General features: G+C 41.6%; 1 protein-coding gene across 11 annotated transcripts in view; it reads right to left on the reverse strand.

Moving 5' to 3' along the window:
- Positions 1-5871: 5871 nt before the first annotated feature.
- LOC127067200 (zinc finger protein 99-like) overlaps positions 5872-21512 on the reverse strand; it is a 47687-nt gene continuing 32046 nt past the window's right edge. For 3 of the 11 annotated variants that reach the window (XM_051001853.1, XM_051001850.1, XM_051001854.1), the window contains exons 3-11: positions 16168-16318; positions 15179-15498; positions 13422-14207; positions 10230-10381; positions 8542-9111; positions 7107-7351; positions 6948-7020; positions 6488-6845; positions 5876-6388 (exon numbers count right to left, since the gene is read on the reverse strand). In XM_051001853.1, the coding sequence (XP_050857810.1) occupies positions 6066-6388; positions 6488-6845; positions 6948-7020; positions 7107-7351; positions 8542-8772 (1230 nt within the window). In that variant the 5' untranslated portion in view covers positions 8773-9111; positions 10230-10381; positions 13422-14207; positions 15179-15498; positions 16168-16318 and the 3' untranslated portion in view covers positions 5876-6065. Of the gene's footprint in view, positions 6396-6487; positions 6846-6947; positions 7021-7106; positions 7352-7436; positions 9112-10229; positions 10382-13421; positions 14208-15178; positions 15499-16167; positions 16319-21512 lie in introns of all 11 variants that reach the window. The other 8 variants (XM_051001856.1, XM_051001852.1, XM_051001851.1 and 5 more) reach the window with 8 other exon arrangements.

Genomic DNA, 21512 nt, shown 5'->3' on the forward strand with positions numbered 1-21512 from the left:
TCCTCGATGGTTACTTCGATTTCTTTCTCGTTTCTTCGATTTCGTCTTTTAATAGTTACTACGATTATAAGAAAGAAAGAGGGAGAGGGAGAGAGAGAGAGAGAAAGTAAACGTGGGCGCGCGATAACGCTCGGAAGACAATTAAAAGTAATAAAAGATTACAAGGAACAAGTGCCTGTAAATTCAAAGAGCAAGAACCGAGACATTAGGGTACGTCGTGGATCCTGAGAGATGCGTAGTAGTCGAGGAGGCAACGAGACGCAACGATTTTTGCAACGACGTTGCGCATTCCAAGCGGATCGCGTTTCGAGAGGCCGCATTTAGCAAGATCTTCGGTAATTGTCATTTCTGAGCAGCCGGACATACCTACTTGGTCTCTCGTGTCTGTTCTCTCATCCTGAGGAACTCGTCGTTCTCCTTATAATAATATGCGATGCTGAGGAGATCCCTCTCTGTGGTGTACACCGCTCGCCGCTTTCATCGCACGTCGGAGGGTCGAGTTCCATGGCGGGGCCTGGTCGCCTAATAAAACGATAGTCGATTATCGTGCAATTATGCCGTCTCATTAATCCACCAGCAATTATACCCCTCTCGGCCCTTTTCGAGGGGACTCCCTTCCTCCCTTCTCCCGTTCTCCCCGTTTCGTTGGAGTCTCAGCGAGAGGAGCGGCAGGGCCTTATCCGCCGTTTCATAACTTATGAACGTTGACGCGCGCATGCAGCTATGTTGGGACAAGCGTCCGGCTCTCCGTCCGCTCGCTCAGAAGCGGCAATTACACCCTACTTGGAAGCTAAAGTCACTGTCGCGGGCGCACGACCGAGCTACATCGTGTCTCAAGAACTCGCCCTTCCTCGCCGTTGTTTCGTTTTCTTTTTTTCTTTTCTTTTTACCCTTACCTCTCTACGAGCCTCCTACAGGCAAGAAATCGAGAGCAGAACGATACGACTGGGAATTCACCGAGCGAGCTCCCACCGAGATTTTTCGACTCTTTTTTGCCTTAACCCAGGACGACCTTTCCAATTGGACTTTGTACACGTCATACGAAGAAAATAATCGAAATGGATACGGAAAATTGTAAATGTTTCCTGGAGGAGATCGTGAGAAAGGAGTAGGAGAAATAATACAAACTCTTCGTGTACTGCAGAAAGAAAAAGATAGAAAGGGAAGGACTACCGGCGGTTTCCTTCTTGGCGGGCTTGGATGATCGAAAAAAATGTCCGGTACAAGCGCTTGGAGTCGGCGTTGACGACGCTTCCCTCGTCATTGAGGACGAGTCCTCCGTCTCGCGCAACGGTCGGTCCTCTCTGAACGACCGAGCGATGTCTTCGGCGGCGCTTTTGCCACGATGTAGATTTGTTTGCATTTAAAAATCAAATCGAGCGCCGTTCCGCGCCTCTCTCTCTCTCTCTCTCTCTCTCTCTCTCTCTCTCTCTTTCTTTCTCTTTCTCTTCCTTTCTCTTTCTCGCTACTCTTCTTTTCTCGGTGGGTCTCTCGTTCAGCGGCCAAGCTTGGTATGCATGGCTTCGGAGAGGGAAGCCTGCCTCTCTCTCTCTCTCTCTCTCTTTTCTCCGTCTCTTCTTCTCGCTGATCTCCAGGCTCTCAGTCGGGGACAATGCACGCCAGTTTTTGTGTCGTTTGCTTCCACCGAGAGAGCCGGTGGACCGACGATGGATATGCCGGACTTTCTGCTCGTCGTTCTCCTCCTCTTCCTCCTCCTCCTCCTCCTTCTCCTCCTCCTCCTCCTCCTCTTCCTCCTCCTTCTTCTCCTCCTTACCGGTCGCGCTCCGACGGACTCGTCGCTTCGTATCGAGAAACTTTTCTCTCTCTCTCTTTCTTTCTTTTTCTCCCTCTTTCTCCTTCTTCTCATCCTCCTCATCCTCCTACTGTCCCACCCTCTCGGACAATGAAACCGAAAATCTGCCCGGCACCCGGGGAATGCGGCGCATGATTACCTACATCGAACGAAGAACAGAGCGGCAAGAAGAGAGCCTCTCTGCGACTCTTTTCGAAGACACACCGCGCCACTTCCATCTCTTTCTCTCTCTCTCTCTCTCTTTCTCTCTCGAATGATCCAAATGGTCAAAGAGGATTTCTCTTCCGACCGACGATCAACCGAGTTTGATACTTAAATTAAGGATTTAGTTTTCAGTTTAACAGCTGCATCGCTAGAGTAACGAGACTATTTGTCGTGGACGACACGCTGTTCGCGTACAAGATTATACGTTTTTATCGTCCTCGCGAACGTTAAACGGAATATCTCTCATTAGTCTCAGATACGAGACATAAAAGAAGATGAAACCTTTCCGTCATTCGTATCGTCCGAGCTTAGGCGAGGTAAAGAAGCACGCGACATGTTTATCCCCCATCTCTCTCTCTCTCTCTCTCTCTCTGTCTCTCTCTCTGTCTCTGTCTCTGTCTCTGTCTCTCTTTAACAACCGTTAACCGTTAAGATCGCTCGGAGACAAGCGGAAACAGCATCGTGATCATCAACCATGTTTTAATGTACGAGTTGTCTTATGCGTATACAAGATACAATTCTAATCGTGATAAACGTTTTCGAAAATCGCGAGAAAGGGAAAAAAGAAAAAAAAAAGAAAAGAAAGATGATACCAAAAGGAATGGGCATCGAACTCTCCGCGTGACGTCCAAGGAAGGTTTAGTATACGTTGCTTCATGATTATGCGCGATCACAAAACTCTCCTTTATCCGATCGAGGCAGAAAAAGATGACGGATGCGTCAGGCGCGCCTCCTCTCGCGCAGGCGGGAGATATGAATTTCAAATTTCGCCGCGGCGCTGCCATTTTTGTCGGAATTTCGTTGACTTAATTTCATATCCAATTAGATTGCATCGAAATCTCGTCGAGTTGCGCTCCCGAGGAAAAAGCTGCCTGCTTGCTACCAAGGCGTATGCCAGAATGCATATGTGTTCTCTTCCCGCACACGCTTGTATGCATATAACCTTAGGATTTATGCCCGATAGCCGATCTCCGCGCGTCGTTACCTCGCGATTTTTCCTGCGATAAATCTTGGGAGAACAGTTTCGCGAAAAATTTACATCTTCGCCTCCCCTCGAATACCGGAGGTTTTTCGTTTCAAGATTACGTCAAGTTATGCCCAAGAGAAAAAGTCTTTATGTCATTCCTCTTAAGAGTTATATTTTAATTGAAGCTCACGAGAGTTCCGGGCCTCTTTTAAAAGATTACTTTGAAAAGAGGATATAAAAAGAAATAGAGAAGAAACCGTCGGATAGAGTTTCATTTTGCGATCGACGCGGAAGCTTTAAGAGCCTTGAGAAAAATCGAAGAGAGCACACAGCGATACTTTGTTGTCGATTAGCACGAAGAAAGGGAAGGAGAGAGACAGAGAGAGAAAGAGAGAGAGAAAAGAAAAGAAAAGAGAAAGAGAGAGAGAGAGAGAGAGAGAGAGAGAGAGAGAGAGAGAGAGAGAGAGATCGAGGCGCTGAAAGAGTTCGATGAAATAATGATGGGACCAGCTCGATAAATAGTACGCCTCTGCTCCGTCTCACAATCAGGGGCGGAGTGCCGCGGGAAGAAGCGGAAAGGGAAGAGCAGGATAATGCCGGTCGAGAGAAGACAGCTATCAAAAGCCCGTATTTAAATATTATCAATGAAATTACAGTGCTCACAGTTTCGCTGGCCTCGCACGGTCATTACCGGCTGGCAATTCGGGCTCTTTAATCGCTCCTGTCAATACTAATCGATATCGTCGTTATTTAATATTCCTCGCTGTATTATTCCGTACCTCCGTGACTTTTCGTTTTAATCATTTCCTTCTCCCTCTCTTTCTCTCCTTGTCGTTTCACTTGAGTATTCGTGACAAGATCGTGCGATCGTTTGAAAAACACTCGAAGAAACGCATCAGCCTGGACGAGGAAGAAGACGTCGATTGGACGAGTTATGCAATAAGCGAACACGTCGGGAAGAGCATTATAAATTCGACGTGATTTCGAAAGTTGTGTCTTACGAGAAATCGCGTAATTGTGAATTGTAATTAGTAACCGGTACGGCGAATGGCATCGCTGCTAGAATCTCCTCGAATCCACGTTAAAAAGGCATACCGAGCGTACTTACATACGTATGCCGCATATACGTAGGTGTGCTTAGCATGCCGGCGAATAGAGCAACGATACGGGTAAAATAATTAAATCGCTATGATCCTTATCTAAATAATTAGGACTTGGCGTGACTCTGCATACGGTGTTGCGAGGCCGTGTACGCGAACTGTCAGATTGTAGATTCCACGGGCCGTAGGCATAATTAGGAGAGAAGCAGAGAGAGATAAATATATACATATATATATATATATATATATATATATACACATATATATACATAAATATATATATATATGTATGCATGTATATGTTATAACGTGGAACTTGTCTATTTAAATCGCAGTCCCAGGAAGCGATGTGTCAAAAGAAGCTCAAGCAAGGAGCGAGCGACTTCCCTTCGTCCCCGTAGACGTCTCCGATCGATGGTTACGTTAGATAGCACCGTTAACGAGCTTACATTTTACTGGAATTCACGCGACCGACGGATGTAGTTGGTTCTTTGAAGAAGTACATATATACGCGATCGACTCGATCAAGCAACAGATAATTTCACGCGTAAAACAGGAAGCCTGAAGAAAAACCATTTTTCAACTAATGCAATCCATATGGTTACATGATTAATGTATAATATGATTATTCATCCCGCTTTCCAATGTTTGCATAGTCCACTTCCGAAAGATTTTGAAACGAAGATGCATCGTGTGTACGATTTCGCGCATTACGCAACGCGACTTAGAGGTTCCTCGAACAGCTCACGCAAAACTAATACAAGTCGAGCGAATGTGAATCATTCTCGCGAGAGTTAGATCGGATAAAATGGAAAGAAAAAGAAAAAGAAAGAAAAAACGAAGGCAAGCTATGGCATTACATAAAATATTGCAGGTCGCGAAACGTTCGCAAGTATTTACGCATCGCGAGATTCGAGATAAGGGCACTCGAACTGGCTCGCGCGCCACTGAACGAACTCCTCCCCCTCGACAATCATTTCTCTCGTTTCTCTCAGAAATCAAGATTGAAGTATCGCATAAAGACCGGGCGCATTGCGTTTCTTCGCGAATTCGCGAAACTGCGATGGAATGGAAAAACGGGGCCAGAAGGCACATACGCGTCGGCATTGTCAAAGGATCCGGACGACGGGAGGCACACGAATCAGAGATCAGATAAGAAGGTTCTCTACCTTCTCAGATTACTTTATACGAGCCCCTGCTGAGTCCACGCACCTTAAAGCGCCGTTCTCACGTCCGGCGACATAAGGAGGATCCACGTGCTCGAGATACAGTCGGCTACGGCCGCTGAAGAAGCACTTTGTCGATTGTCAACGACAATTTACCTTCCCTTACCTCCCGGAAAAATTACGTTAAACTCGATGAAATCATTCTCCAGATATTTTCAAGGAGACATCGATCATTCGACCAAGTAAAAATGTTTAATTAGACAAGCCTACATTCCACGATTATTAACGATAAGAGAATAGCTTCGTTATACCGGCTTTTGGTCATCGCTAGAGTCACGTTCGTCCGATGCCAAATAAATACTATGATTATACGATACTTCGACGTTGATGACGAAGCCGAGCCCGACCTAGACCGTAACCTCTTGCGGAGGCAGTTCCAAGCCTGAAACCAATTCGAAACGAGACCGAGTGCTCGGCCACTCTGGTATTAATCGGACTTTTGTTCCGCAGCAGAGTGCTTATTAAGGCCGTGCCTTATTAAAGTCGACGGGCATGCAAACTCGAACGAGATCCGTGCGGATTGATCCAACAGTCAGGATGGTAGGGACAGCGGTATTCTTTCGTCTTTGATTAATGGGAACCTTATTAAAAACAAAGCCAAACGATAAGAGTATACCGTTATTTTCTTAGAGTTGTAAATCTTGGAAGGAAGAAACATAGGAGTGGACGTTTCTTTGTCACAAATATCGGCTTCATTAAAACTATCGATATATCAGGCTTTTTTACTCGTTCATCAGAAAACCATACTATAATTGTTACAAAACGAGCAAGATCCTCTCGGCAGATCTATCATGATCGTCGACTTTACATTTCGAAAGAGTATCCAAGTTCATCGGACATTTGTGACTCTTAAGAAGATATCTTTCATCGTATTGACGAGCACAGAACTCGCATTTGTACGGTTTTTCTCCCGTATGTTGGTATATGTGCTTCGCCAGCTTCGTCTTAACGCTGAAACGATCCTTACAGAGATCGCACTCGAAGCGCTTCACTCCTGTGTGCCGATACATGTGAACCTTTAGGCCCCAGGATCTTCTATAACGCTTGCCGCAATCCTTGCACTTGTACGGTCTTACGCCTGTAAACTTAAAGTAGTTTAAAAGAAGAAAAAAAAGGAACTTCGAGTTTCAAAATTATTTGGAGATTCTTTTTGAAAGAAGATTGTTTCTAAACTTACCGTAATGCGCGAGTATGTGATGCTTTAATGCGCCTTTCAAATGAAAACGATGCTTGCAAATATCGCATTCGAATCTTCTAACATCGGTATGCGTCAATTTGTGGGTCTTTAAAACGGAGGATCTTTTAAATCTTGCGGGACAGATATCACACTCGTAGGGAGAATCAGCAGTGTGGACGATGGTATGAGCTCGGAGACCGCTGCGTCTTAAGAAGTTCTTCTTGCAAATCGAGCACTCGAACGACTTTTTCTTTGCGTAACTCGCTTTGCGATCGCGCGAACATTTCTTTTGATAGATTCCGCATTCGAAGCACCGTTCCTTCGGATATATTCCGCGAATTCGTACGGTACTTTCGTCCTAAAAAAGTCAAAGAAACACTTACACGGTAATATAATAGGTAAAACTTCATTTCAAAAAACAATATATATATAGACTACACACACACACACACACACATACCTGGAATTTTAGAGAACAATAATTGCAATCGAAGTCAACGTGACTCTGCAAGTGATTTTCTAAATTCGATGATCTAGAAAAAAGAGACAGACAATTATTCGATGATGTGTGATATGGAATCGAAGATATATATTGTAAAAGAACCCATAAAAATCAAACCTTGAAAATCGCTTAGAGCAGAAGCCACATCGGAAGGGTTCGCAGTGACTGTGGAGGATCATGTGAGTTTTGAATTCATCTTCATTCGGAAAATCGATTCTGCAAATGGTACATACGAGCTGTTCTCTGGCCGTAAGAGTGGTTATGCGTTTCTCAAAAGGATTCTCGACGTCTTCTACGACGACGAGTTCGTCGTTTGCTGAGAAATCTTCGATCTCATCCAATATCTCTGTCTTGATCTTTATCTACATTTACAAAGAAGTAAGAAAACGAATTGGCTTTCTAGATAGAAAGCTTTGATATAACCTTAAAGATAGATTTCATTCTTACATCCTCACATATTTTCCAAACTCGATTAGTTTCTATTATTTTCACATCATCTTCATCGGATATTTTCAAATCTTCGTTATTATTGCCATTGAAGACATTCTCTACCATCATATTCAATCGATGTTTTATAAATTACTAACTCCGATTCGATGAGGAGATAAAAATTTCAACGAAAACATTGTCCGGTGCAATATGAAACAATCGCGTATCGCATATTTATAAGCCTTATAAGATAGAGGAACACAGTATTTATCAGATAATTTAAGATGAATATTTCTAAGCACGTATTCTCTAGGATCGTCCGATATCGCCGGTCAACGAATTCTTATACGTATAATTTAATTAATCGCATATATTAAAAAACTGCATCTCGATGGCTTTCCCAAGGCGGAAAAGCAAAAAAAAAAAAAAAGAAGTTGAGAGAGAAGAAAGCGTAATGCGACGGGTTTCCTTTCCTTGCGGATTAAATTAAAAGTGAATTGTACGTTCGACTACCGAGATAGACTAATTATTAAATCAGTGCGTTGCCCGTTTAATCAAATACGGTAATCATTCGTGAGATATGTATATCCTTTGCACAAGTACGAAATTCGCAAGGGTAATCAAAATTTAAGATAAAAGGTAAACGAATCGAAAGGGAAAAGGAAATATTCAAAGGCGTTTAACTAGAAGTTAAATCGTTGGAATAATTAATTTCTCGTTTTATCGCATAAGATTCGTTGGTTTTAGCTGTCGCACGTGAACGAGAAATTCAGTGGAAACTCCTCGGAGACGGTCAGACGTGGTTCACACGCTCATTGAAAGGAACGGCGGCTCGCGGTAAACGCGATTGGACGTAACGAAGGAAAAATTCCTTTAGAAGAACAGACGCGTTCCTAATAAATTCTGCATGTTTCTCGTTTTATTAAATACTCACGTGTCGGTTGAAACGACGGAGTTTCTTGATTTCTTACAATATCAATTGATACATAATGCATAAGAACATGAGTTTGGTAGGAACGTATGCATATGTATCGTACCTACTTCCTATATCTAATAATAAATTTTAAAGAAGAAAATATTTTTCGTTCACTAGGAATAGATTTTTTTGAGCTTTCCCACGAACCTTTCGACATGGCAACGTTTGCATCTTTCGTGCTACTCTCGCAATCGACAAAAAAAGAATCCATTCTCGGCTCCTCGGTCGATCGACGCGCTTGCATCGCGCTCGTGCAAATAAATCGGCGCGTCCTTCTCTTCTCTTCTCTTTCCTTCTCTTCTCTTCTCCTTCCTCTTCTCTATATATCTCTTTCTCTCTCAGTTGGTCGCGCGAGCTCGCCGTGATGCATGATTTCATGGAACTGTAAGGCCGCGACCGTAGTAGCTCTCCGCGGAGAGCCGCTCCGTCGAGCAGCGTGTGGGAAACTCGCCGGATGCATTATGTATTTATTGCTTTACTTACTTAGTTGGGAATTACTTTGCCACTGTAATGACTTTCAGGTAGAGCACTATCTTAGGAATGCCATAGCCCTGATTTATCGTTAGTTTGCCGTTTTTCTTTCGCTACTTTGTAGTTATCGTTAATACTTGCGTCCTACGTCTTGACCGACCGCCATCGCGACGACGACGACGACGACGACGACGACGACGACGACGACGACGACGACGACGACGACGACGCTCTGCCGTCGTTGACCTGAAAAAATATAGTACATTAGTATAGTATCGTATTAGTAAATATTTAAGGAAGAGACGGCAAATTTATACGATGAGAATCGAGTTTGATAGCTCGGTTTAGACGGTATATAATAAGTCGTATATCATTTCGATCATCGATAAGTAACACCAAGAGTATAATCGAGAAATCTGAATACAAAAAGAAGCCGTTTAGCATTAATGAAGTAATTATCGTGGTTTCGTGCTCGTAGCGAGACGACGCGCGAGACGCCGCCGTATAAAGTATATTAGGGATCGCGTTTAAGACATCGCATTTTTTCTTGCGGTCATTTCACTAATTGCCGAGCCGGCGAGCATGAGAAGGAGCAATAAATATTTCTGATTAATTGCTTGCGCGGATATATGCAAACTTCATATACGAAACTACGCAGATATAAAATAATAAAATAATGCGCTCGCGTTGCGATATTTTTAATTGGATGAGTCTCTCGAAGAAAAGCGGTTAGATTGTTTGTTTTGACTGAGTTAATTCAGTCTGTCTCCTTTACATTTTGAATTTACGATCATTGTTTCTTCTAACGGTACTGTCGTCAAACTTAATTACCGAGAGAACTCTTTTCTTAGACTTTTTATGCGATACAAGTCGCTTTTCGATCTAAAGAGACTTACATACGTTGCAACATAAGAGAACAAAAAGAGAAAACGAGAGAGAGAGAGAGAGAGAGAGAGAGAGAGATGGTAGTATATCTCGAACTCGTCGTAAGATTTTCCTCTCTCGATCTCCAAGTCGAAGATCGCCGGATGTGTCGCGCGTGCTCGTCTTTCGCGAGCAAAAGAAACGTCCTCGTCATCCTCCTCTCTTCGTTCTCCTCTTCTTTTCGATCAATATTCAACGTGCATATTAAAGAACATTTAATACTCGCGCCGCTGGACGTTCAGGCTCGACCGGCTCTGATATATCCTCGCATTCACAGCATGCCGATGAGATCTATGTTTTTCAAAGGGTTTTGTAATATCTCCCTTCCGGCGCGCCGTCTCAGAGGGACGGAGGGACGGAGGAGACGGCGTCGAGCAGCTCATTCCTATGCAGAGTACGTCGTCGCGATGGAGCTTATATGTAACACAGTAATGACATACCCTGTGTCATGCTACCAAACGGTTTTCTCGGTTCGCTCATTGTCCTTTAAACGATCGGCAAAGTCGCCTCTGATTTATCGTTGACAGCAAGGAAATTCCATTTCGATAGGTCGGACTTTGGCTCTTTGCTACATTTCCAATATTTATTTTCTCTGAAAGAAATGGAAAATAGATACGAATGTCAGAGATTTTGATTCGAGAGCGAGATCGTATCGTATCGTATCGTATCGTGATGTCATGAAGGATTTCGCATGAAAAAAATAAAAAAATAAATAAATAAATAAATAAAAATAAATAAATAAATGAAACAAGGGAAAAAAGGAAAGGTAATAAAGAAAGAAAATGAAGAAAACGATAAAAAGGAATTTTGTTTTTATCTTTAACTGATATCGTCGCAAATCGAAATGAAGTCAAAAAATGATACGATTATAAGATCTTCGATTTATCTAATCCTAATCGGAATGAAATTATTACGAAATAAAATTATTCTCAAATAAAAAAACTATACGTCTGAAATTTTTCTCGCGGATTATCTACCTTTATCGAATATCAGTAATTGCGATTCGCCGAAGAGTAAACAAGGATAAAGAGATTCGATACCTTGAAAGTTTCTTATTCATTTCGAGCGAACGGTTCGATAAGCACTAAGATAAGCCTTTTTCGTTTTCAATTTTTTTTCAATCGCTCGTCTCTTTCGATATCACACTTGCACGAGAAGCGTGATAATCGAACAAAGAGCATAGAGTTTCCGGGAATATAGAATAATTTTTATAACATTAATGTCTGCGACTATGTTGTTTATCTCTATATATTACGGTATTAATAATCCAATTAACTCGATCGTAAAAGGAAGATAACTGAAGCTATTACTCTATTTTCGCTTAGATACAAGTCGATCGTATTATCGGTGAAGATTTTTCCGCGCGGTTTGTTTAATAATTTAATTACTTCTCTATTTCACGTTAATTAATTAAAATGAAACAGTAATCAATGGGATCGTCTGTTATATGCAAATATCTATCGTATTTCGTATCTTTATTTAAAGGAAAGATGTATAAACTCTAGTCAATTAGACGTTCTTCGTCATAAAACGAGAAATTAATTAAAAATGGAAATGAAATAAAATCGATTACACGGAGAATTTCGATGATACGTCCTTTGGAATTCAATTAACGTTCATAAATAAGATTGCCTCGATCGGACTTGTTTTTTATTTCCGTTTGTAAAAAAGGCGGATAAATCGAAAGAAAAAATGTTCTTCGCATAAGAGGATGTCGAAGAAGCAGAGCGTGAATTTCCTCGATTCGTCGTCGTACTTCGCAAGTAATACGAGAGAAAGAAAGCCTGCATATGCAAGAAGGAAACAATGGTGCTCGCGTATAGGTGGAAATCAGAAGAGGGAGGGGAGAAGACAGAGAAAAAGAATGAATGAAAGAGAAACAGAAAGAGAGAGCGAGACAGACAGAGAGCGAGCGAGAGAGAGAGAGAGAGAGAGAAAGAAAAAAAGAGAAAGAAAGAATGAGATAGAGAATCGACAACGCGAAACCAATCCGAGCTCACCGCCTTACGCACTCTTCTGAGGATGAAAAAATGCCATGGAACTGATCATAAATCCAACTCTCTCGACTGCATCCACAGGCGTGAAATTAAAAGATCGATTGCGATGCCGAGAGATGAAGTAGAAGCACGAGTGCTCGAACGCACCACCGCAGTTCCTTCGTACCAACGCTTCATTCTCATCTTTTCCATTCTTTATTTATTTAATTACGAGAGAATGAATTTAGTCTGGTAAAACGGTGAAATCCGATCGTCTCGTTTCGGTAAAAATTAATTCTTGTTAAAATGATATTTAACCGAAGATCGTGCCAAGATATATACATAATATTAATGGTAATAATAATTCTTCATTGGATCAAGAAAAAGTCTTAGATCTATTGATTTTCGTTGGAAAGTAAATAAGATCGAGAATCTACTAACGATCGTCGTCGATTGTTGCACCGTTACGTCGTTATCTTCGCGTTACCACGACGAACGAACGAGAAGAATAGTCTGAGAAGAAAGCGATGAAGGGTTTATCTTAATCCACGGTTCACCGAGCAGACGAGGTGCTCGGCAATCCCGTCGACCACCCCATCGAGTCAACCCCCTCCCCCCACCATTCGATCGTCCATGCTCACCTACCACCTTAGACTCGCCATAACCGATCACACTTGCTTTCATCGACTTGTTCTTTTTCATCGTAGAGAGAACACCTAGACCGTCGACGTAGTATATAGACGCATACCTATCTACGTTTTACACTACACGTTCACCGATCGATCTAGATTGGAAACGTTTTAAGAAAGCAGCTGCACACAGAGCAGATTCTTTCATACATTTTTCTACTTACGTCCGTTTTCAAAAGGTTACCTTAACGAAACTAAAAGTTGTTTGAACGCATTTAAACTAAAAACGAGACATCCTCCGTCCCGTCCATCCGACGTTCTCGCGAAACTAACGAGAAAACTTCCTACGAAAGGTTAGACCCTTTCGAACGACTTTTATTCGAGATTTTTGAAACGTCGACTAGCCTTATTTCCGAGGAAACAGGTTTTTCTGTCCAGTCTAGACTTTGCCGACGTTTATGGGATAAGAATTTTAAATAAAACAAAAATGAGGAAAAGGAAAAAAAGAAGAAAGGAGAAAGAAACAAAGAAAGAAAAAATATCTCTCGCGTTGCTTTATCGATTTCTTAACAAGTCTCAATGTCCGGATAAACCGGCAAGATATAAGCACGGATATAAACGGAGATATAAACGGCATGGAGTCTTGGGGGATGGGCAAACACCTGTAATGTCGTGTTCGAGGCGTCACGTGCCCGGGCGTGGCCGTGACGGAAGTCTTTCAGGCGCAAAAAGCCGATCAGAGCCCGTGCGCCTCAAAAACCTGCCGTATCCCTTGCTCTTGGATTCTCGGATTCATTAAACCACAAATGCGCCGTTTCGACTCGGCGCAATCCGTCGCGAAATTGATGCGAAACAAATCGAAAAAGATACAAGATCGATGAGCTAGCCAACACTAACGATAAGTTTCCTTCTATAAGTTTTTAATGAAAACAAAAAAAAAAAAAAGAAACATAACGAGAAAGAAAGAAAGAAAGAAAGAAAAAAGTGATTATTCGTTTCTTTATTTTCAGATGTTTACATCACGTACAATGTGAATTAGCGATGACGAGACACTCTGCAGTTTATCAGCATCCTTCAGAATGTCTTCCAACACCTACACTGTTAGCAAGTTAGAGCGAACAAGAAGCCGGAAAACCACGAAGGTCGGTGGCCGTCATTGATCTCCTGTTAGAATCGAATCACTTGGATGTAACAAGATAAATAGTCAGCGGGATGTCGTCGATGGTGAAGGGTGAAGATTGCCAGTCATGCTGACTATCTGTCCTATTCGAAGCACGATATTTATTCGTGTATATATGTATTCGTACATACTTACTGTTACCGCTTAGAAAGAGTCAGCAATTTCTATGCTCACAGTTTGAGATTCTTACTTGGAATTAGAATAATATGGTTGATCGAAAGTCGTAAGAATTTAAAATTACTCGTCGATTTTCGAGTCAAGAACGAGGATATTCGATTAATCGATAACTGATATAAAATCGGTCGAACTCGGTGATGACTCGAATAATATCGCAGGGCAATGAATCAATAATACAGAAAGGAGAAATGGTTATATAACGTGCATCGAGATAGTTAAAAATAACGAGGAGTCACGTGTTATCTAATAATTGCATTCGATAGTCGAGCCACAAATATTTATTGCTACTCACATCGGCTGCAAACATTTCGAACGTTTCCTGTAATAGAGAATAACTAATTTCGTTTTATATATTTTTTCACAATGCTCCCCCCCTCTCTCTCTCTCCCTCTGTCTCCATCCATCCTTCGCTTTATTAATTTCTTCATTAACGTGCCCCTCGAAATGCGTGACTGTCTGTAACACGAAACAAATAAATTATAGTTTTAACGTCGATAAATTATCGTCATTTGGGGATTATTGTTTTCTAATATATAGCAACGCATGAGATCGGCAGAATGTTTGTCAGTTTTATTAAATGCCAAAGAAAAGAAAAGAGAAAAGATAGGATTCTAGGATCCTCGTGATCGGAGGATATATTTGTCGATGTAGTTGGCTATTACTCCATATCCTTCCGCCGTTAATTAAGCCAATGCCAAGGAAAGCGTATAACGTGTGCGTTAGGAGAATACGAGCAAACTCTGGCAGAAAATGCGAGGGTCAAGCAATAACGGCTGCCGGAACGCGACGTCAACTCGTCAGGATCGCCGAAACGACGTGAGATGTTTGATCAGCTCGCTAATGTAATATTGTTTGTTCAGCGAGTATCGTGTTTTCTCTTTATACTCAAACGGAATGCTTAAAAAGCCTGAACTTTTAGAAATTCACGTGTCATCGACACACCCTCATAACTTATATTCGAAAAACAAAATGACTTTTATGCCAATGTTGTAGAAAAAAACAAGAAAAGAATAATGAAAAGCGAATGGGTAACATTACAAAGATGAATTAAAAAGAAAGAAAAAAAAAGAAAAAGAAAGAAAAAGAAAGAACGAAGAAGAAGGAGAAAAAAATATCGCAAGGGAAAAAATGGCGAAATGCGTTTTCTCTGCCATGACCAACCAACGCTGCAACCATCTCCGCCCACGCTATTAGTTTACTCGTGGTCAGCTAGCGTTTAATTTTCACGGATGCGATATGTTCCGATTAATAACAGGCTGCTAGTTCTACCGGTGTTAATTAACTTATCTTTCGCGCCTGCAAGAGAAATCATATCCATCGTCTACGAACTCTATCCTTTCGGCTATGTCACCATTTTTATTAATTTCGAAAACTTTTATCGTTTTCTAATATTCAATAGTTTCATTTATCTTATGATTTCTCTCTACCTCTTTAGTTAACACAAGGAAAACTTATGTAGAAGAGATTCTCGTCCGATTTTCCAGTCGATTCTCGTCCCGATCACGAAATCTTTTTTTCTCTTTCTCTCTTCTTCTTTTTGTTCTTCATTTCTTCTTCTCCTTCTTTCATCGTACGCCGCTAACGGCCATCGTTTTTCTACGGGAATACGTCGATGTTTTCCGGACGTGCCCGCGGAGCGTTTAGTCGCGCCATAACTCGTGCCGATCCGCAGCCCATTTGCGTGACCGTAGCGTAAAACTCGTAGCACAATCGAAGTCTCGAAGACATCCCTTTTCTTTTCTGATTCCTGCGGAAAAGGTACTGGCATTTCAACGTGTATATATCTCGGCCAATTTACAATCACAAATGATACGTTTAATAAATACGTTTATAAATTTATCAAGGGATTACCGAAAACGCAAAATGTTTTATCCGACTAAAAAGGGAAACTCGTGTTAAAAAGATCATCGACTGAAAATCAACGAATTATGGACTATTTACAACTATATTGTTTCTGTAAAAATTGATGAGGAAAAATTGGCGGAAACGATCGACGGCTTAATCGCGTACCACGATCATAGTGATTTTACGAGGAAAAAGATGACGAGCTATTTGCTCGGTTATTTAGCGGTAGACTCGGCGAAGCGTGAAAAAAAAAGAAGCTTGCCTCCCACCGGAGTCGTTGACCGTTAAAAATTGAATTACGACGTATTTTAATCTCGTCCGACAATCGATTGGTCACGAGCGTAGATCAATGGCCGCCCACGCGGAGCCGAGTCGGCTATAAATACGAATCGTACGTCTATTCCCGATCGGTGTGTCTGTTAACTCCCGATCGCTATAATTCACGTTATGCTTCTTGACGTGGCTACGATACCAACGATCTTCACGACTATAATGCAGTCGGTTGTTGCTGGCGTATCAACGACTATTGTAGTCATCTTAGACTGAATCATTAATACAAAATAATACTTACGGGTTTCGGCATGCCTTTCTTTTTCTCGGCGAATTCGAGACAAGTCCAAAAGAAAGAAGAAAAAAAAGATTAAAAGAAAGAAGAAGAAGAATAAGAAGAAGAAGACAAAGAAGATCTTCGATTTTTCTCAGCTCGCTGTCTTAGCCTGAAACTGGAAAGAAAACGTAATTAACGTGAGAATTTCTTATCGAGTGATTATCGGTCTCGCAACTATCTTACATGACTCGCGTGTTTCGTCGTGTTTAATAAATTTCAATATTAACTCGAGAGAAAGAAAATATTTTTGTTTTTCTCTTTTCTTCCCCCCCTTTTCCTTGATTTTTTTTCTTTTTCTTTTTTTTTCTCTTAATTATTCGTCCGCATGACTGCGCGAATAATAATTAATTCCTCGGTCTAGGCAAGCTAGTTGCAAACTTTCTATCAACGAGGTTTCTTCAGCCGGTTACTCCAGCCGAAAGAACAAACGCGAGGGTGATCTTAATCGGTGTAACACAATAGAAAGTTCTGTTTATTTAGCATCGTCGAAGCGACGTAAAGTCGACTTCGTCGTTAACGAAGCCACGTATCTCCTCGAACATGATTTCTCTTAGCAATTATTCAGATGACTGCGTAAATAATCGCCATTCGGTCGCTTCACCGCGATAAGTGGATCGAACGATCGTTATCTTAATTGGACGTAGCTTTGATTAACCGCTGACTATTCAATTAAGCAAAGAATATTTTCTCACGGTTGACCGATCGCTCGAACGAAACGTGCCGATCGATCTAATCTCACTAGCAACGTACGTCTATTATCGATAGGGAATGATGGAATAGCATATAGAAAAATTAATTTGAAAATTTTGCCCATGTCATTCGAAAGAATTCATTAACGAAGCTTCAAACAAATCTCTCGTCGCATTAATTATTTTATATCGTTCATCTACTTCATAAATTAACGTTGAAAATGAAATACGTGGAAACAATAGAAATTTCGTTGTTCTTCGATAAAATCATAAATATTTCTCCGAAACATTTTTTTCAAGAAATCAAACGAAACGTGAGATCTTTCTACTCGACGTATCCTCGATTTCTTCGAGAAAGGACACAAGTTCCACGTCGTTAAATTCGACTCGGAGCTTGTTCGCTAAAGGAGATCCCATGGTGGTCCGTCCTCCACAAACAGGTGGGTAGAGACTCATCGATGGTAGCTAATTAAATCATGAAAAAGGCGGCGAACGTGCGTCCCACGGTTTTTATGAAAGTGATAAATTGAAATCGCCAGTGGTTCTCTCCGTGACATTACAAGAAAACGTACGATTACTCGAACGAACATTTTGTAATTACTTTGTAATTTAATCGGGATTACAAGCTGTTAAAGAAATCTTTCTCGTTAAAAGGAAACGTTCGTATGGAATGAAATGCCGAAAAATCAGAAACCATAATGGATGTTAAACTCGTCGACGTTCGATATCATCAACGAAGATTTTGACCAGGAAAAAAAGATAATTGAGGACGAACATGATGGAAGGATAGAAAAGAGTTTATTCGAGTTTGATTCTCGTGTTAGTCCGATCAACACGAGTTTTATCATCACCAAGAAGCACAGTCGAAGTACAGTAGACGTTCTCCCTGCGTCGAACGCGAGATGGGAATAAAATGTGAAACTGTAAATTGTGCGTGGGAAGAATCGGTCCCTGGGTGGTCGTCTAAGAGTTTTCTCAGATGTCCTTCTCGACACGAGGAGGGTATATGAAAGCAAGAAAAAGATAAAAAGGGAAGAGGTATAGAAGACATTGGTTATAAGAAGGAGAGACTTGAAGCCTCGAGGATTTAAATGTGCGCTCGAACGAGCAAAAAGGGGGAGGGAGAATCGAGGTTTGGCCCTTCGAAGAGCTTAGAAATTTGTTATGTTATGTCGGACTATCGCTCCCTAGTGTATATGAAGAAAGAATTTTTCGCGGTTTTACCGCGTGAAGCTGCGTAAAGGGGGAGGTAAAAAAGGAGGGACCTTCGGAGTTCTTTCAGACCCTCGAGGAAGAGCATGTTAGAAAGAAAGAGAAAGAGAAAGAGAGAGAGAGAGGGAGAGGGAGAAAGAGGGAGATCAGGGAGGGAAGGTAGAGCTTTTGCGAAGGATGTTCGTGGACGAAGGAAAGAAGGCGTCGACGTTCAAGGAGAAAGAGGGGGATGGAACACGGTGCCAGGAATATAAAGCGAGGGATAAAAGAGACGGCGGTCACATATGCGACTCGTAAAAGCTCTTGTGAAAAGCTGCATCCGTCCTGCCACCACCACCACTGTCCCCATCACCACCAATACACACCCCACCTGCTCTACGTGCGGCAAACTAACTTCCTCCATTTCAATGACGTCTCTCCTTTCTCCTATTTTCTTTTTTGTTCTTTTTTATTTTTTTATTTTTTCTTTTTTAACGATACTATAGAATGTTACGTTGCTGAAGGTGCGAATTCGTTTCTTAGCTTATCGTTTCAGATCACGCTTTGAAATCTTGTCATAAACTACGAACTATAATAATCCTTGAGATAGTTTCTTTCTTGTTTTTTATAGTAATCGCGTTTACTTCCTAGCGAAGCAATGAGCATTATTTAAATTCTTTCGATCAACGAACACATTGGAAAGTTCGATGACCATCGTGTTATGCTGTATTATTCTAAGGTACACTCTTAATGGAAGAGAAAGAACACGCGATATCGCAGGTCAGCCACGGATCAGCTACGGTGACATTGGTTTCTATGGTAACGCAAGAAAAGCACGTCGAAAGAGGGATCTCTCGATATCGGCGAATATTAAGAAATAGCTTTCGGACAGGCATTTTCGTACATTTGCGGTCGGAAAATGAGCCATTCGTCTGTTCGGCTCAACGAGCCACTGTCTATGCATGGCACGACCGTACCAACGTCCGAGTATCCCCATAAATAATATTACTCTCCCCTCTACCCTTCTCTTTCTACTTTCGTCGATCCTTTCGTCGCCCTTCTTTCGTCGTTTGTTCTCATTATTTATAAAGCATTCCATGTTTTACGAAAATTCTACTATAATATCTCAGTTCATCTAATAACCCGAATATGGTTTGGTCTATTAGAAAAACTAGAATAAGCGCGTTAAACCATTTTCGAAGACACAAGGGAACGGAACGTCTATTCTTTCGATTCCTCGCGGGATCGTCCAATGCTTAATCGTCCGTTTCCACTTGTCACTCGTCCTCGATGGACGAACAAAGACGCATCGTCGAAGAGACGAAGAAAGAATCTTGAGCCATTCGGGGTTACAAACGTGTAGGACGAGGGTAAAGAAGAACCGTGCTCGTGCTCGACCAAGAGACAAAAAGAAGTTGTTCGACGTTCGTAGAAGATTATGAAGCGCATGCTGCGTCAAATAAAAATCATTTCCGTGTTGGGAAAGAAGCGGAAAAACGAGAGACTACTGCTTCGCCAACAATAAACGTGCTCGTCTTAGCTCATGTATGTATGTTAAGAAAAAGTATGTCGGCTACCCCCTACGTTGGAACTTTTTCTTCTTCTTCTTCTTCTTCTTCCTTTTTTTTCCTTTTTCTTTTCTCTTTTTTTTTTGTAAGTCTCCTAAATCCTTTCTCTTTGGCCTTTTTATTCCCATATTTAAAATCGCATTATCCAAGCTCATTATAATCTTTTAACCCACTTCCATACACGCGAGCATACGGGTTTATTATATATTTTTATTCATACAATATTTCTATGCGTTGTTCAACCTTTCTATCCGGACTCGAGAAGACTTTTTTTATCGGTATTAAACGTCAACGTCGTTTGAACTGTTCTCCTTCTATACTCATCCCTTCGTACAACACCCGTTAGCTCCTTGCGATCCCCTAAAACTCTTTCCCTCTCTCTCTCTCTCTCTCTCTCTCTCTCTCTCTCTCTTTTTCTCCCACGCCACGTCATAGGTACGACAGAAAATCCCTCGCGGCGTTCACTCAATCACACGCTATTTGTGTCGCAGTCCCCTGACACACGCACGTATTCACGCACACGTAAACGCATAAGCACACCCACACATACACACACATACAGACATACATCCACACGTTCAAGCACAACGGCACGACGATGGAAAGATACAAAAACTGACGGTATTCCGTTCGTATAACTTTACTTTTCCTTTTTTCAAATCGTTACAATTTTCGTTCGGAATTCACGATTCGATGGTTAAATAGTTTAATGTGAAAAAGAGTATAAAAATAGATAGATAGAAAAATATCGAAATAGCTGCCTTGGCGAGATACGTATCCGATCGAATTTACCATCCAAGTAAACACGCACAAAACGAGAAAATGACGTTTCATCCATATTTTATCTGCCTCGACCCAGAATCCAAGCGACGCTTTTCTCTCTCTTTCTTTCTCTCCCTCTCTTTTTCTTTCTGCCCCTCTTTCGATCGAGGTAAACGAAATCATCGATAGTCCGAGGGGGTCGATCAACTATACGTAACCCCTGAACCGTCTCCTTCACTATCTTTCTCTCGCTCTTTCGATCCGCCTGACTATCTCTCTCCCACTCGTAAGAAAGGATAGTGTGGGGTGGTCCAAGAGGGAAGTCAGTTTATCCGACTGGCGTTTCCGCCATCGTATCGCGGTTCTATCGTATCGATATGACGGCCGTGAGGGTCGCCCGAAGTAAAATCATTAGTAATACGATTGTGCCGTCTCCTTCGTTTCTCTCTCTCTTTCTCTCTCTCTCTCTTTCTCTGTTTCTCTTTTGCTCTCTCTCTCTCTCTCTTTGTCGTCTCCTACGGGACAACGCATACTACCCTGGATGCGTTTTATGGCTTTCATAGAAACCAAATGGAGAGCTCGATAAATTGAACTCTCCTTCCTACTTTTACAATATGAAAATCTATAAAATATTACAAACGAGTGTGTAACGAGATTGTAAAAATGGCATTGCTTCGTTCGTGGGAAGAAATAAGAATAAATGAGAAAAAGATATCGTAAATAAGCGTGAGATAGACGACTTGGTTTTTGAAAAGATATATATATATATATATATATATATATATATGAGCAAGGGTAGAAACGTATCTAAAACGTTTCGAACGGAAAGTTTTCACTTTGATTTCAGTATTTATCGTCGCTCGTTACGATCACTGTAATCGACATGCAATTAGCTCGGCCAGATTAATACCGCTCGAACACTGGTAATAGGTACGTTGCCGATGTGGAGGACGAAGAATGGAAGAATATTTCTACGCACACGAAAGCAACGCAGCTGCCCGTTATGATCGAACTCGTAGCATCTTAGCGGGGGAAGATAAAGAGGAGAACTAAAAGCGAGATTCGATGATCGTTCTCCTCGCCAAGATTCGCTCTGCTC

Source organism: Vespula vulgaris, chromosome 10 (genome assembly GCF_905475345.1).
Source record: "Vespula vulgaris chromosome 10, iyVesVulg1.1, whole genome shotgun sequence".
Taxonomy (NCBI): domain Eukaryota; kingdom Metazoa; phylum Arthropoda; class Insecta; order Hymenoptera; family Vespidae; genus Vespula; species Vespula vulgaris.